Here is an 18,937-nt window from a genome sequence, read left to right as displayed (position 1 = left end):
ATTTTAAGCGCCTTTTCAGGGCTTATCGGGGCCGAAACACGCTGATTTTCAGTTATCGGCACCTCTGTTAGGTACATATCGGCACCAATACCCAATTATTGTCACCAATAAACGGAAATTGGTGATTTTTGATGCCGAAAATTGCCGATTTTCATCACTAAATAAGAGCCGTAAAACCAGATCACTGTTAACCAAGCCCACCATTAACCAGGGACTGCCTGTAGCTATATTTCAAAATAAAAACCAGCAACTTTAACTTTCAGGGCAATTTCACTGACTGCATGCTCATAAAAATATTTGATTTCTTTTTTTTAACCCTTAAGGGATGGGCTAACTATATATCATGCATACCCCAAGACCGGACAAACTTTGAGGTTGGCCAATTTAAGAAAACAACACATCAGTGGAAAGCAGAAGATATGCAAATGCACATGGTGTAAGAAAATAATTCTTAAAAATTTTCCTTACCTTCCACAGGGAGTTGATAGTGACTATTTACAACCCTGTGTGAGGGGGGCCTCTTTTACAAAACATTTGTAAATTTTACCAAATTGTACATATTTTTCTCATGATTTATTTTATTTTATTTTGTAACATTATAATTACAGCTCACATAATATCATAGCAGATAAGAACTAAAATCAGTAACAAATTCTGAGTATATTTGTTGTAAAACATTTATGAATTTGATGATATTGGGAGATGCAGTAACTTTTTTGGAGGTATGCATGTTTTTTCTAATATTTCTTTGCACTTTTCTTTGCAAAATTACAATTATAACTGACATCATATCATAAAAGATTAACTAAAACCAACAGCAATCCCTGGGAATATTTATGAGCAAATAAGTATAAAGACATCATGGGAGAGAGAGGAGCAAGACATCGCCCAATCAAGTCAAGAACAATACTGACCTCCCTGGGACACCCACTTTCTGAGCTGAGCTGTCTAAAGTTGCCACCATTCATTTATGGGCCACTGAAGTGATGAAAACTCTTTCCCGCTTGATACAGCCAAGTCGTAGGGCACGTAATATCAATACTCATATGAGGATCCCCGTATTAAGAGTTAACCCTTTGAGTGTGTCAGTGTGCTTGTGGAATTTTTCCTGAGTGCCTAAAACTTCATGAAACAGTGAAAATTCTCCAATTGGCTTCATATGACTTTTGTAATAAGAAAAGACATATTTTCCACATCTATTAATTTTAAGTGATTAAAGCACTAAAAAATGACAAATCTATTAGGAAAATGGTGAAATATTGCCCAAACCCTGCAAAAAATTATAAATAGGATAATATACATAATTATTGACACAATTTTTGGGGGAGCTAAATATAAAGAAAAGGCATGCAGATTAATTTTACAACCATACATGGACAAATAACTAAATGCAAAAATTATTTTTGAGATGGTAAAATAGTTACCTTTTACATAAAAATATTTTTATATTTTTGCAGTGTTAGAGGAAGACTGGAAAAGAATATGTAAGATAGCTTTTTTGCAATATAACTTATAATGTAAAATAAAAGCTAGAAACTTTCTTTATACTACATAAACACACAGGAATGAAACTGAAAAGTAACTGCGAGCATTATACAGAAGAAAAATTTCTCTTATATACTTACTCCTATGAAAAATCATATACAATTGAAGTAAAAATTTTAATTTAGAAAAACCTAAAAAATATTCAATTAACCAATGTTTCTACTTAGCTTATTACACTCAAGGTTTTATGTACTGTGCTTGCTTACAGTATGGTATATTCTGAAGCTTGAAGCATGGCAAAATACATATAGGTGGCTTCTTAGGATAAGTTTTCTTCAAGCAATAACTGCTTCTGATACTACAAAAAAGCAATCATGCTTGTGATTTTTGTCTGCAAAGTGAGCAATGAAATGCCTTTATATGAGTCTGTTTAATAAGTCATTCCAGTCTCCTCTTACCAATCCGTGGCCTTTTTGAATATCCTTCCAACAACCCATCTACTACCTGTTCCATATTTCCTCTTACTTGGTTTTTTAATAGGATTTTGGATATCATAAGCTATTTTTGCAGCTACCAAGGCCACCTGTATAACAAAGTATACAGCCTGGTACCATTTCTTATTCCTGTGGCTAAAATTTTAAGTTGCACATAGTTAATAAAACCTGTTAACTCTTCCACTATAATTATTATAATTATTATAAAATAAGCTTGAACATATGGTTTATGCATGATTATATAAACTTTTTTTATTATATTGATGCCCTTGTCACACTTGGATCACCTATAATAGGTATGTTCACTTTGCCCAGCTTCCTCCTAAATTGTATTTTTATTATTGTCCATGTCTAATCATGAAATGTACACTGGCATGGAGTAAAAAAAAAAAAAAAAAAAAAAAAAAAAAAAAAAACTTGCCTAGATAAAAAAAAAAAAAAAAAAAAAAAAAACTTGCCTAGATAATAAATGCAAAAACACTTAAACTATTAGGATTTACATGATATCTTAGTTACCACTGATGAAACAGTAACTACTGTTCAAAGTTTTCCAAGCTGAAAACAAACCTAATCTGCACAACCCAATTACAGTGCTCCCCCATTTTTACGTGGGGATAGGTTCCAGAACCTACCATGGAAATGCAAAGATCCCCTCTAAAAATGCTTATAACTGGCTTACAACTGCCAAATACCTTCTACCCCTTAAACCAAAATGCTTATTACTGCCTATGTTAACATTTCACTGCTTAATTTGATAGTTCCAACAAAAATATACCTTAAATTAACATACTAAAACAATTTTATATCATTTCAAACAAAAATACGCCCCAAACCATCATCCCAAAACACCCAAAGTAACCTTACATTACAGTGCTCTCCTACTACCATTATTCTTAAGTAGGCTATATACACCCCAAAACACTTATAACTGCCTATTTTAACAGTTCATCGCTAGAACTGACAGTTCAAACAAAAAATATACGTCAAACTATCATGCCACAACACCGATATCATTTCAATCATGTTGCAAAATTAAGTACCAGCCTACAACTGTTACTCTCAAGTATACCTTATCATTCAGATACGCATTTTTTCTTTGTCCCACGTAACTTTGAGCACCGTTCTGTGCATACTGTAATGCACTGGGTGTACATTTTCCGTACATATACAGTCAAACCCCTGTATTCACGGGGGATGCGTACCGCAGCCCCCCACGAATAGCTAAAATCCGCGAATACTTAACACTTTTGCATCTTTATAGTTTAAGCGCTGCGCCTACCAGAAATCCGAGGTGTCTGGGAGCGGTCGACAGCGCGAAAAAATAATTTTTTCAAAAATTTAGTAAAAGTAAAAATTTTATGCCAACAATGTTCATTTTGCTATCCTTTTTTTCTCAATGTTTATATTTTATGGTGGAATAGTCAGAATAAGAATCCCAGCCCTCTAAATACAAAAAAAATTTGAGTTATTTAAAAAAAAAAAAATCTTTACTTATTTTTACATTTTCATTCATAGCCCAAAAGCTATGAAAGTCAGGCACATGAATTTTTTTTATGAGAAAGCCAACAAAATTCTCCAAATTCTCTTGCAAATTGGATGATGTTCACTACAATATTAATGATGTCATAAATACTGTCATTAATCATCATTGTCACTTCCTATGTCAAGTAACACAAATGATCTCTGTGAAATTCCGCTATTAATTTCTTTTCTGTGCTCTACCTTTTAAAAGCCCCCTGTTATTTCCAGCCTCCTTTCTTACAATTCTCATCCTGGATGGTCTAAGTCTTCCAACTCTTCTAATTCCCAGGGATTGTGCAGAGGAAATGTAAAATCCAATATTAAAAGGAATATTACCATTATCAAGGCTTGGCTAAATTTTCCTTGTTCTATAGAATTCTACAACCTTATACATGAAAATAAAGAAGTCTATGAATAGTAAAAGGTACTAGTATAAAAAACTCACCTAAATCATTGAGCACATCAAGAAAATCAAGAAGTATCTGTCTAGGTTCATAATTTGGATCTGGGATATTCTCACAAAATTCTTGATACTCTGGCCCATAAACTTCTACCAGATCATACCGATGATCATTCAAGAAACTTAAGGCATCTTCAACTAAGCGTCGTACTTCCAGCTCTACTTCAGTACGATCATCTGGATGTGGATTCTTGCACATTACTATTTTTTCAACTGGCTTATTCACATACCTAGAGAGAATAGCAAATTAACACAGCTTTAAAAGTCAATAATTAATCAAATTTTTCTTTTCTGTAAATAAAATTAGTTTTATAACAAAACCCCTTACTTAAAATTCAGATCAGTCTGTCACTGAAGGAGCTGAAATGGCAATAGGCAAGAGGGCAGCAAGAAGTCCCCACTCACCCACCTATCACCAGTGGCTCTTCAAAGTATCAGGTTTCATAAATTATCGGATGTATCCAAGTCAGGTTTAAATTATAATATTTTATAACTTACAGAATATTCATGTATTTAAGTGTGGTAATTTATTGGACACTGAAACAAATAAGACAAATATGTTATACTTAATAAAATAATCCAGCAGGCAATTTTACTGGAGGGTAAAACAAACACATATGAATAACACTTTCCAGTCTAACACTGTGAATAGGGTTGAGCTGGTCATTTGGCATCTGTAGTCTGCCTCGTGAAGACCTGGGCTTTCTAACAATGCAAACTTTTTAAAGTTTTTATTTTTGCATGTAAAGTATGTGCAATTATTTTTTTCTCAGTGTGTTAAAAGTGCTAATTACAGTGGAAAATGAAGTTCCATAATGTAATATACACACAGTGCATTGCAAAATTTAGCTTGACAATCAATTCTAAGTGAAAGTATCACTCTTGTTCTCTTGCAATTACATGCTCATTTTGGTTAAATAATTTAATGGCATGCATGTATATACTGTATTTCACAATAGGCTATCACACTACACTGTTAATCAAATACATAAGAAAAGTTCTTATATGAAATTTTTTTGCTACTGTGCCATCCTTCTTTGTTTCACTGTGTGAGCAAATGCCTTGAAGTTCTAAGATCTGAGATTAAAAGATGTGTAACTGCACTTACATGTGGGCTACAAAATAGGAAATCAATAATAATCAAATATATAAAAATAGTTTATGTGAATCTTTTTTAAAGTGACTGCACCATGCTTCTTTTTACTGTGCAAGCAAGTGCTCTGAAATTCTAAGACCTATGGTTAAAAAAAGTGCAATTACCTCAGCCTACCACCTTCAAACCCATTGTCTTTGAAACATCACTGTTTACTCCATTACCATTGGACTTTGGGGAATCTAACCTGTTCTAAAACAGCCAACTGAAGCCTCATCACACTTCACATTGTCAGCTTCACTGTGCATTAACCTAATACAGTTTGGTATTTTGATTTACATGTAATGCATTTATTGCACTGCTGTTTATATCTTGCTGTCTTCAAGGGAAGATTAATTTATAGTTTGCTGTTTTCAAGGAAAGATTAAATAAAATTACTGTACAATATTTAATGTGGTTTGGGACTGTAACTGATACCTATTCAATGCTTTGTTATGTTGCATATAATTAATTCTTTAGTCTGTCCATGTGCTCAGCTATACGTGTGCATACATCATGTTGCTAAATGTATATGTACACATAAACACTATGCTCTCTCTCTCTCTCTCTTATGGTTTTTGTCTACTGTAGTGTTGTATTACTTATCTTGTAAACAGAAGTGGGACAAAATAGTATTGCAAATGGTTGTTTTTTCAAGCTATACTGTAGACACAGCATTCTACATATTTTCAGAGGCTATTCATTTTGCAATTATATCTGACATTGAATAATAAGTCACTTAATATTTTATAGTGAACAATAATTTACCAAATACCAGTTAGAATAGGCTACTATAATTACTTTACCTGGAACTGCTGAACACTATAAACTGTTAAGTTGAGGTGCCACTACCCTTTTGCCAAATTTCAACTATCAATTCAGCTCATGCTAAAGAATTTGCCAACTTAAAAGGTGATGATTTGTAATTGTGAAGGAAAAATTTTTTTATTTTCACAATATATTTACTCTTATAGTGATGCTTCGGTACAGGCTAATACAGAGTTGTGTAAGCCTATATTTTTAGAAAGGAAAGGAACAGTAATAAACATTCATCAAGCAAAATGGTTAGCAAGTGAATATACTGTGGCACTGAAAAAACATGAAATACTGTATTTTCTTTTGCTATTAAACATGTTTCATACAAAATGAATTGAATATTAACAGCACTCACCTCAGCACTGTAACTATTTCTGAAGCTGTATCTACATGACAGGAAGAAACATCTTGAAGATGTGTAAGGAAGGATTCTAACTGTGGAGGAGAGCATGCCTGACCAAGCACAGGTGAAGTCATACCCAAAATGCGGCACCCATTACATTCCTTCAAAACCTGCAAAATAGATAACTTTTAACATAATAATATATATTATTATATTCCTTATATAGTTTACGAGTTACTTTGTACTGACCATTAATGCTGGCTTGTCATAGTATGTATGTTACTTTATTCTCATCAGTTCTTACTAGTTGAAAGGTGCCATATGTAAACACGCTAAGAATGACCATATTAAAATTAAACAGAGTGATATTATTCCCAATATTGAAATTATTGATAATGCACCAGACCACTGCCACCTTCACCTCCTGGAGGCTCTACACATTGTAAAGGAAAAGCCTAGTCTTAACGCCACGCAGGAAACTTTCCTTTTCTCGATGGTGGCACGTAGAATACCACCCGCCGGTATTCCTGAGCTAAATGAACAGACCAATTAGGAGCTGCCTCCATCTGCTGTGGCCTGTGAGCGACCCTCCAAGCACCACCCAACCTGCTTCCAACACCCCCATACAGAGATGGGTGCAACCATCAACATCTGGGAGAAGGCCTTACTCAGGGGCACTAATCCTAAAAGCCAGTAAAAATTTAGCTCCTCTCCCACCAGTGATCTAGGACCCTATAAATACTGACTGATGAGCCCATTCTCTCCAGAACCAACCAACTCCACTTTCAAGATAGACCGATGATACGGTCAGAAACATCGGCCATGCCCTTAGAAAACTACGAAGATTCTCTACCACTCGAGAAAAATGTTGAGGTTTTAGTTACCATAATGCCGAAAACCTGAATCTCTACGGTTATATCATGCCATGTTTAACTTCTGCCTGTGTGTATCAGAATAAAAGTGACTATACTTAGAACTAATGCCTTTTTCCTTCATCCAGATTATCTGCATCAGCCAGCTCTTAGCAGATATCAGCCATGGAAAAAAAGAGAATAGTAAGAAGAATTGAAAAGACCTTGTATACAATCAATTCCACTGATGCTGCCATTCTTTTTAACAGAACTTGCTTAGATGAGGGGTCTACTCCCTTCATATTATTTTTATTATTATTATTATTATTTTATTATAAATTATTATTATCATAATTATTATTATTCAGCAGATAAACCCTTTTTATAAGGAACAAGCCCACAGGGGCCACTAACTTGAAATGAAGTTTCCAAAGAGTACGGCATTCATTTGAAAGAAGTAACAGAAGGTAACTAGAAATACAGTAAAAAGATCAGTTTCTAGAAATGAGAAGTTAGACAGCAGGGCACATTTACTGCATATTGGTGCTGCTTTTCAGCAAATCTGGTTGCTCTCGGCAGGAAAAGAGGATCAGGTATAAATTATAATTTGAAAGATCTCTATTAAAATACAACTTCAAGAAAAATGGACAAACAAGATACCATCTGTCAATGGTCCAACCCATAACTGCCAATGTTGGGGAAAAGAAATTCACCACTGGAACCATTCTCTTAAAATTCCTTGGCAGACTGACCTCAACTTAAAAGACTTCTGTACTTATCAGTTGAATTATTATGATCACTGTTTGTTACCTTGCCATGTTAAGATATGATTATATTTTTAGATAATCTCTTAAAATGAATGTTCAGTGTAAAGTACAGGTTAGTTTAGGCTAGGAACTATAAGTAATAAACACTGGCACCGAAAAAAGTGCTTTACTATCCAAAATATCAACCGACCTTATTTTCCCTTCTTGGTAAGGAATTTTTTAAAATCTTTCTTCTTGTTATAACATAAGATACTCCTTTTACTGTATTTGTTTCCCTAATGAATGAAGGATTGGATTAGTTATTATCAGCTAGGGTCTTACGTAATGGTTTCACAAAATGAAATATAATGTACTTTACAGGTAAGAAAAAACCTGATAAAAGATCATTTACTTATATGCAGAAAAAACCTGATAAAAGATAATTTACTTATATGCAATTGCAATGCTAATATTACAGACAAAAAAATCTTGTCCATAACACTAAAGATATAAAAAAATATATCAAGTTCCATGCTTTTTGACATTTGGAAATAGCACAGTACAGACATACCTCTAATAGTGTTGAAGAAGTTGGGAGGCGATGTGCATCTGTGATAACTAGCAAGTTGAACCTGTTGAACGGCAAAACTCCAGTTTCCAACCCTTTTTCCAAAACATCTACAGTCATGATCAAAACCTAGAAACAAGATATTATCAAGAAGTTATATTGCCCTCATCCCTGAAATTATCAATACAAGAGCAAATGTAGATACACTCACCATAAATTTTCAAATAGTTTCATCAAACCAGTAACTAGAATTCTCACTCTCATAAGATTAACAAACAAAGGCCTTTAAAAAAATCCTACATTATGAAACAGTTCCATATGTTTTGGACGTAAATTATGCGGGTACAAACAACTGGATTTTGTTACTATCACCACATTCATTCCAAACAGACCTCAACAATTCCACCCAGATCGTTTATGAGAATGTTTGATCTAATTATAAAAGCTCTAACTTACTTTACTTGCAATTTCATTACATTTTCTTAACCTAAATAATTATGTGCATGCCATTTTTCATAATGTGTGCTTCAATCTTACTCTTGTGTATATTGAATTTTTAATTCTGAAAGGTTATCCAGCATTAATACATACTAATGTTAAAATGTGTAATTCAGTATACAGAAAAAGTATTTACACAGCTATAAAAGAACATCTTTAAAAGACTATTATACAAGTTACTTTCAACTATCTTACCAGCACATAAGATTAATGACTGGTATTGGTTCTTAGCCACGTAAAATAAGTCTAATCCTTCGGGCCAGCCCTAGGAGAGCTGTTAATCAGCTCAGTGGTCTGGTTAAACTAAGGTATACTTAACTTTTCTCCAAACTCAGCACCTTAATGAAAAGGTGAAGAGATAGCAGGAGAACAAAGAAAGCACATGCCTGTGCAACAGTAGCCCATATGCTGGGGTCACGTCTAGGTTTCGGTCTGACTAACTTCTTGGATGTATGGGTCACAGCCATAGTGGAAGGGTTAAGCTAATAACTTTAAAAATATCACTTAAGATACAATTATAAGCAGTAGTTATTTCTTATTTCATCTGCAGAAACTGGAGGAGGGGAGGGTAGTGAATACTGCTGCTTATGCACCCACATGCATCAGACATGGCATACTGTCAGAACAAAATGAACCATCTCTAACTAATGGAATGAGATGAAATATAAAACTTAGGCTAAAGACAAAGCTCTGGAACCTAAGAGGTCATTCAGCTCTGAAAGGGAAATTGATAGTAAAAAGGTTTTTAAGGTATTAACAGGAGGAAAACTTTGCAACTGTACTATGACACAACTGTTAAGAGAAGACGGAAAGTAAGATGAAAAGAGAATACGAATGGATGTACAGTAAAAGGGATGAGACGGGTTGTAGTTAGGGTCTGAAGGGACGTTGCACAGAACCTCAAGGAATGCCTACAGTACACTATGTGTGGTGCACAATGGCCCTACCCCTCCACAAGGACCTCTCACTGATGAAACCACCTGACACTTTTTTTAATTTTTAGGTGCTCTAAACTATACTTTCACTTCTTACTGATGAATGACACAAGACAAAAAAAATTTGAGTCAAAATGTCAGCATTCCCAGGATACCTGTTGTTACTTCAAACAATACGCCACAACCTTGAAACTTGCCTAGCAAAGAAAACTACTTGTCAAGCTAAAGAATTCTTCAAGTAACCATCTATATTAAAGCAAAAATTATGGAAAAAAAGGAATTACAATTAAATAAGTTAGAGAAAAATTAAAGAATGCCACATGGGGAAAGGTGCTCAACTAACACACTAAAAACATGAACAAGTGAGGCAGGTGATTGAATGATACCATAATAGATATTTTAGGCTTCAGAACTACCATTTTTTTTGTCTGTTAAACAAAAGACTGCAGTGCGCCTCAACATCTGAAGACCTACAATGTGGGCCATGCATGAAATACGTTTTTGGTGAAATAAATACGATAAATTGCCTATCAACAAAAAAAAAACTCTGAAATAAGTGAAAAACACCTTGAAAATTACCTGGGCCTCTCGAAATGCCTGCCTCCATCTTGATGGTACCCAATTCTCAACTTGGTCAAGACTTGTGTAAGTAGTCACAGCCAGATTTGTATTTTGTTGAATGGCTTCACCTGCACGCACTAACCCTGGACCAGACCAACCCACAATTAAGGTCCGGTGATCATTTCCTCCCTGATCAGCGCTACAAAACAAGAAAGCAGCAGTAAATGGCTATGCAAATTAAAACGATTTTCCATCTATAAATATTCTTAATTGTATAAGGGTGATTGCTGAATAAAAGGATGTTGGTCATGGATAGTAGATTTCAAAGTTATTTTCCTGCATCTAGAATATTAGCTAGGTGGTGTTGTTTAATTACCTGATACTTACAATAAAACTACAATGGCAACATATGTTTAACACCAAGCAGACAAGTAAAACACTCAACAAAATTAATTGGTAATAAAAAATTTACTCAAATCTAAAAAAAGGAAGGCATAAATTAAATACTGAATACCTTTTGCATTATATATATAAATGTTAATTTAGTACAATTGTGAATCTACATGCTATGAAGATGCAGATTCTACAGCTAATAATGAAATTTGAAAACTGAATGCCTCATCTTTTCTAATAGTGGAAGGATGGTTAACTGCTGGAAATATTTTATTTCAAATAAATGCAAACTGAAAGAAAAATAATGTCAGTAAAAATAAGATTTCGCGTCAGCACTCACAATCACCACTACAAAACAACTGCCCATATGAGGTGTTACAAACTTTATAAGGATAGGTCACGCTTGTATTAACTTATGATTTATCTCATTTCTTGATCACAAAATCATCATCCAATACACTTTATTCCCTCTTAAAACAGATAAAGATTGTCTGTCAGTAAGCTTTCTTTCTGTGTATGAGCAATTGTTCATGCAATTCTTAAAGTCTTCAGATGCTGTATCTATTGCTGCTGAGAAGAACATCTAATAAATAAAATTTTGCTGTATGTATGGTTTAAGGTCTATTTTAAGCATTCTCTTATATTTTCATAAGTTTTATACATTTAGGAGTCAAAGGCACTACTAACTACCTAATAAACAACTGGCTATATATCTTGAATTGTTTATCACATCTGGCATGACATTATCAAACCAGTTTTGGTTATGATAGGCTGTTAATTATTTATAAATGTTTACTTGAACCTCAGGCTTTGCTTCTTAAAGTGTATGGTGTCATGGCTTTCAAAAAATTTGTATAATATACACTTTACTTCCGTATAATGGTGCATCCACTCTAAGGTAAAATGTCTTGACCACATGCTGGTAACTTATCAAATACATGTTACAAACAGGTTAACAGGTTGACAACAAGTCAATGACCATGAGTGGTAAATGAATCTTTGGCCAGTGCTGAATTACTGTACAAAATACTTATTGGAACTAACAGTAAATTGCTGACTTGCATTCAAATTGTTTGAATGTGTTTATAAAATGTTTTACGGTAATATGGATACCCCCTTATAGTTATGTTCACTCATTTCTATAACTTTTCATTCAATGAAAGTTCCACAACTTTACCTTGTAAAGTTTGCAATGACTACATGGCAAGTGTTAAAGGCGACCTACATTTATCTGGTAGTTCTTAAGCCAGGTTTAAACACCTGAATTCCTGCCATACCTGCAAAGAGGCAGTTAAGAGCATTGCAACTGAGGTTAGTTGCTTTGTTGCATCACATACCCATTACAGTTTATGATCTCTTATCCATAATTCTAAAACCCAAAAAGCTCTAAAAACCAAATTATTTTTCTGGAGAAAAGTAATTTTCTGCATAAGTCAAAAAGCACAATTATATTTATAATAATGATGATTTATATAAAAGATGTTTTGCTTGCTGTATCCAATTACAGTATATTGCATGCATTATCATATTGTTATTGTGTCACAGAATAAACAGAGAAGGTACGCCATTTGCATTTGATATTGTTTACATTCTCAAAATCTCAGCTGATTGAGTACTACCGACGTTTTCATTGCTATTGCTGTAGTTGCTAGAAGCATCAATCAGATACTTTTTCTTGTAAATTATCAAAGTTAGGTTTAAAACATGCAAATTACTTTATTTTAAAAGCAGTAAAAGTGTGATTTCGCCCATTCCATACATCACTTTCGCCTATTCCAAATTGTTTTGCGGCAGTATTCGTTTTATTCAGCCTTGGCTATACTGTAACCTGCAACTTTAATTCAGTGGTTTTCTTTCTTAAGACCTTCTCCAATGTGTGAAGAATGAATAAAAATGTATTTTCTTTTTACTTATGGAAGCCACCATTGAGAATCAGCAAGTTTTAACAACTCGACAACTTTAATGCATCTCTTAATAAATGCTTGATAGTAACGGTAGATGATGTCCGCAATTAGCTGTTTCTTGATTCAGCTGTTTATGTCAGTATCATCAAAAGGTATTACGGTCAATTCACCAAAAAGTCAAATAATAGTTGTATTGAGAATAATGATAATTTTAATAACATTTGTTTTACTGCACCCAATTATACTACATGTATTACTGTCATCTTATTGTATTACAAAGTAAGAACAAAGTGACCATGCGCCATTTGCATTCTGGTTCTGTTTACATTCTTAAAATCATCAGCTAATCATGTTTTGTCGACAATATCACTGTCATTAGTTGCTGAATGAAACTTAATTCAGACACCTTTCTTTCATAACAAAGCTGGGTTTAAAAAAGCAACTACTTTATTAACAAATGCAGTGAATTAAATTAAGTACGAGTGATTCTGTCATTTCAGACATTACTTTTGCCTCCAAAACATTTTGCACCCTCCTCATTATTCGTTTCTTCAGTCACAGCTAAACGCTGCTGCTTAAATTTAGTGGCATCCTTTCTTAACAACTTCTCCGTTGTGTGAAAAATGAATAGAGCCATAATGCAACTCTTAATAATTGTGTATTAGTTACGATAAGTAACATCAGCAAACAGATGTTCTCGATTTACTTGTTTATGTCAGTAATTGCTGTTGTTGATTCCAGTGTTTTGCATGCAGCAGCAAGTGGTTGTTAATGTAAGAAATAGTAATGAACTCTTACACATGCCATGTTTGGTAAGCCTAGTTGAATGTATGATGATTTGCACTCAAACTACTGAACTTTGGCTCCTAAGCCTATTAGTTAAAAGCTAACTTACATTATGCCTTATCGGCGACACCTACCAAAACTGAGACATACATAGGAAGCCTAGCCTTCTTGTATAATGCATTGGAAGCCTAGCCTTCTTGTACAGTGCACAGGAAGCCTAGCCTTGTATAATCTACCAAAAAAGAAACCTGCACATTCAGCATATCCTCACATAATCTACCAAAAATACATCTTTCACTATACAGTATTGTACAAAATATTACATAAGGTGTAGTGTACATCTTCTGGCCTTCCTCTGCTGCTGCTGAACCTCTTTACTTCAAAGGAGACCAGCAAGCAGTCCCAGCACCATAGCAGAACAACAAATGCCCACTTACTTCCTTCCCATCTTTTGTTTTCCTTTTTCTTCTTTAAAAATGCAAACACCATTGTAAATATAAAAAAAACATGAATGGATGCTCAACTTGGTTGCTTTCAATAAGCGATTGCAGCGCGTACTGGGGAATACTCTTATATAAAAGGCGACGATCTGTATTTCTATGGGAACAAATAAAAGTGTTATATCAAAGGCCAAATACCCGCTTACTGCCTTCCCATCTTTTGTTTTCCCTTTTCTTCTTTAAAAATGCAAAACACCACAGTAAATGAAAAAAAAAAAGGGAATGTATGTTCAACTTGGTTGCTTTCAACAAGCGATTGCAGCTCGTACTGGGGAATACAGCACTCCTATATAAAAGGCGATGACCTGTATTTCTCTGGGAATAAAGTGTACTTTATACGTATAACTTACTAAAAATGCATTAAAATTCCTATACAGTACCTGCGTGTAAGATGTGCCAGTTCCCTAGTAACCATTGTGATGAGGAAGGTCCTAGTGGAACGTGAAGCAAGCACACACAGTACATTCCCCCGAAGGGAAGCATCCACCAACTCCACCTGATACTCACGGGGAGTAAAAATGGTGGAGTGGACATTTTCTGGCTGCACTCGGTTCATCTGTACAGATTTAATAAAAAAATATTTAGTAACATACAAATGAGAAATAATACTCTGAAATCTATAAAAACTTTCATTAATGCAGAGGAACATAATCACAAGTTCAATTTATTAGACTAACTTTACAGTTATTACTCTAACTGAAGTTGTCCATGCAAATGATAGAATCATCTTATGTCCAAGAGCTTCATCTCTCCTGTGATAAAGTATGGTGCAAGGCAAGAACTTCATCTCTCCTGTGATAAAGTTTAGTGCAAGGAAAAAAAAAAAAAAAAAAAAAAATCAGAGGCCATTGAAATTGATGCTACTTCAGGTCAACACCGATCCCCAGCTCAAAACTAGTAGCATTACAAACTATAATAATAATAATCATAAAGATTACATAAGATTTCACCTTTCTTTTTCGCCTCATTGTGCTGCTGTTGCCACAATAGAACTCTTGTAAATATCAGCTACACACAAAATAAAAACTTTTTAACACCAACTCAGCACAACTGAGACTGTGTGTCACTCTGGAACACTGTATACACACTGACATACTAAAGCACATCATCATACGATACCCATCTCATCTATGCTGGTTCACCAACCTTTACACTTTTGCCCAGATATCTCCACATCAAATACAGAAACAAAAAGAAATTGATCTCCAAATATCAAATTTAAACTTCAAACAAATATTAATGAAGCACTTAATTACCCTATAAAATAAGATAAAGGTCATACAAAAATCAAATTTTAATATCAAAAACTTCAAACATAAAGGCAAGGTGAACCCTCTCTGAAACCTGATACTATTCAATAAAATACAATATAAAATTGCCACAGCAATATAAATTGAGAATTCTGATCTTAGAATTTCTCTCAGACTGAAGACAAATTCCATAAAAGCTCAAAATTTTTGACATCCAGTACTAAAAAAAACAAACAAATAATTGCTAACTGGGACCTACGTAACCTGAGACTTAGGGGAGGATACACCTGTGCTGGCAGGAGACTACCTGCGGTTAAATTAAGGCTACACCTTTATTTTACAAAATAATGACAATGAAGGTCACTTTATACCTATAACTTGACATAGGCATTAATTTGTTACATAGATATAAGCATGCAACAAAACTTGACTTTATACTGTGTATACAGTACATAAAACCAAACCTGTAAAGTGTGTGTGTGTGTGTGTGTGTGTGTGTGTGTGTGAATGCACGCTTGCTGGGAAGTTTCAATGTAAGGAGGGGGTGGAAATTAAGATGGAAGAAAGAGATTATGAACAGACGTATGGTAAAAGGAATGAGAGGGGTCACAGTTAGGGGCCAAAGGGATGCTGCAAAAAACCTAAAGTAATGCCTTCAGTGCACTGATGGCACTACCCCCGTGTGGGGCCCAATATAGTGAACCACAAATGTTATTTTTCTTTCTTGGGTCTTATATATAGTACAGTATTCTGATTGCTACAGATTTAAAATACATTTGGTTCTGTGAGAATGGTTGAAATAATTTTACTTTTCAAGATAAAAACAGTAAATGTGGAGATAAAGGAAGCTGTAGAAAATGTCCAAGAACTACAAAATTTATTCAAGAAGTTTAAAGCTCAAGATGAAAGAATCACTGGTAGTATATATAGACATGAAATGTGGTTTGGGCTAGAAAACAAGCTGGTTGCTTATGCACACAATGCTACACTTTGTACCAATCCTATCTGAGTGAAGGCCTGTGGTTGCAGATTCTATTAACACAGTATGATGTAAAATGTAGCTAAGTTGCACCCTAACACCTCTCAACTTATGACTTTTAATAAGTCTATGACACTAGACCTCATCAACACAAATCTTGCAATGACAAGTGTTTCTTTAACTACACACAAATCCCTTAAAATTCTGTATGTTACTCTTCCCAACAAATACACTTTTGGGGAATGTATACAGTCTATATCTTCTTAATCTGCACAAAACATTTGCAAATTGAGAAATTTTTCAGTTATCTGGAGACCCGTCTACCCTAGAAAAATGCTTTTTTCTTTTATTCTGGCACATTTTGAATAGTTTCCTGGCTTGGCCTCCAGCAGCTGACTCCCATCTTACAATGATGGACAACAACTCGAGTTTTATTAATTTCTTATCCCAGATCTTATATATTCTCTCTGGTACCCACGTTCAACTAACTCACGGTGCACACTTCATAAAACTGTCATATTTCTGTTCACCCTATGCATTAACCTGAACACTACAATAATCTGAACACTCCTGCCTTTTCTTTTGTGAGGTTCAACAATACAATCTTCTTAAAGCTTAGTTCCAACTGTGACCATTGTATGGAATGATCTTCCTAGTCATGTTCCTGAATCACTGGAATGTTGGAAGTTCAGAAGTTTAAATTGGGCAGAAATGAATTTTTGCTCAGTCGATCAACATAATTCTTATTTCGTAGCTTGTTTTTCTTTGTTACTTCCCTTACACAGGCCATTTCTTTCGCAGGTAGTCCAACTAAGAATTCTTCCTCATACCTGGAATGTCAGTGTCAATTATGGAAGAGGGGGAATGTCAAAGACGGAAGAGGGCGAGGCTGGTGCTGAGGAAAATACCCGACTAAAGGGGGCACTGGACCAACCAGCAGCATCGCCTTCCAAAGGGATCAGATGGCAGGATTCCATCACCACTTTAGAACTAACCATCCCCTCAACCCCTGGGGGAAAGTACACCCTGTAGACAAAAGAATAGGAGTACAGCAAGAGAGGGCGAAACTAAAAGGCTATGGGAGAGTCAGCTTGTCCCTCCTCCTCTTCCTACCGAACTTCTCCCACTGAGACACATGGTGAGCACACTCCTTACGTGGGGAAAAATGGGTACATACCTTTCCCCTACAAAAAGAACAGTGCCTGTGGGGATCAACTGTTACAAAAGACATGAAGCGCCCACAAGGATGCCCACATCCCTCGCAATGGCATTGTTCACATTTTTTTTCAATATTCAAAAGAAAAAAATCAAGTTCAGTAAACTCAATTATACAAAAAGGACAGCAATCCAAATATTCACCCAATCATTAAATGACAGGGAAGAGAGAGAGAGAGAGTGCAGCAAGTCATTCACTCTTTACAATGGTCAAAGGAAAAGCAACTAGTGGCAGAAGGTAAGTGAGAGGTATTCCTGTGCAATTCCCATGACCAACAGTTAACGAGCTTGTTAGCAAGTTCAATGACCACTCATGTCCCAACTAAGGCTACTCCTACATAAAAAGGAATGGTTTGAATTTTAGTACAAACAAAGTACATTATTATATTATGACAAATTTGAACACAGTGATAGCCCCTGTATAGTAATACTAATTAGCAAGTCAAAACAAATCTCCCCAAAAAATTGTTTAACTTTGGTAGCTTGCAACCAAATGAAACCAACCCAGGACAAAAAATTACCATATCTGTCACAAGCAAACATATTCTATACAGTACTACTGACAAACACTCACCTTGATGAACCTTGAGTGGTAGTTTAAAAGAGATCAGAGTATATGATACATCCTGAACCAGCTAGGCTACACCCTCATGGCTGTTAAATCTGTAAAAGAAAATTAAACAATAATATATAATGATAACCATCATAAATTACAAAATATAACAGTGTACTGTAGTACACATTAGTAGGAGTCTGAAACTAGTCCTTATAACTGCTTATCCAATACAGTGTTTCATTTAATTTGACGAATTTTCATTAGCCATGGTCCAAAATTTACCCAAAAAATATCTATCTTGTGAATATCAATTTTGCCAAAGAAGAGAAACTTTGGCAACCCCCACTGAAAAAATCAATATTTTTAAATATGCTGAATCATTTACCAGGGTGACGACTCACATGTCAAGTATAGTTAAGTCTCATGAATGCATGTCACATACACGTTTACTTTACTTCCTCAGGTTAGTAACTAGCATATGAAATGTCATGAATGCAAGGGTCGTGTGCCGCAGTACAGTTTGCTGTCTAGGAAATTTGGACTTTTTGCTTTCTTAGTGGAAGGGGAAAGACTAGCTAGGAAGGTAGCACATTGTTGCAAATCCCCATATAAATAGGCTCTACTGCCTTGGCACCCTTGTTGAGAGGAGTTACAAAAAAAAAAAAAAAAAAAAAAAAAAAAAAAACACCAAGAGACTGGAAGCTTGGTTATGTTACCAACCCGCATCTGGCCCAAACAGACAGAATGCAGCTGTTGACTGCTAGGCAGAAGACAGAGAAAGAGTACCAGTCATCTTTTTCTCGACCAATCTTCCAAGATGCTATTATATCCTAGCAAGACTCAGGCAGCTACACAACTTGCTGGAAAACCACAACAGGTCCCAAGGGGAAAGTAATGTCCCTCAGGTACAAAAAAGTAAACGTCAAACAACTGCCATTAATACA

At 34.9% G+C, this 18,937-nt stretch overlaps 1 protein-coding gene across 3 annotated transcripts in view; it reads right to left on the bottom strand.

Moving 5' to 3' along the window:
• LOC136843142 (endoribonuclease Dcr-1-like) overlaps positions 1–18,937 on the bottom strand; it is a 91,570-nt gene that overhangs the window by 66,432 nt on the left and 6,201 nt on the right. For all 3 annotated transcript variants that reach the window (XM_067111193.1, XM_067111194.1, XM_067111195.1), the window contains exons 2-7: positions 18,012–18,100; positions 14,374–14,549; positions 10,429–10,609; positions 8,420–8,545; positions 6,264–6,421; positions 3,946–4,190 (exon numbers count right to left, since the gene is read on the bottom strand). In XM_067111193.1, coding sequence (XP_066967294.1) covers positions 3,946–4,190; positions 6,264–6,421; positions 8,420–8,545; positions 10,429–10,609; positions 14,374–14,549 — 886 coding nt within the window. In that variant the 5' untranslated portion in view covers positions 18,012–18,100. The remainder of the gene's footprint in view (positions 1–3,945; positions 4,191–6,263; positions 6,422–8,419; positions 8,546–10,428; positions 10,610–14,373; positions 14,550–18,011; positions 18,101–18,937) is intronic.

This window comes from Macrobrachium rosenbergii, chromosome 11 (assembly GCF_040412425.1).
Source record: "Macrobrachium rosenbergii isolate ZJJX-2024 chromosome 11, ASM4041242v1, whole genome shotgun sequence".
Lineage (NCBI taxonomy): Eukaryota > Metazoa > Arthropoda > Malacostraca > Decapoda > Palaemonidae > Macrobrachium > Macrobrachium rosenbergii.
Note: the sequence above shows the minus strand (reverse complement) of the source record. Positions and strands in the feature narration are given on the sequence as shown.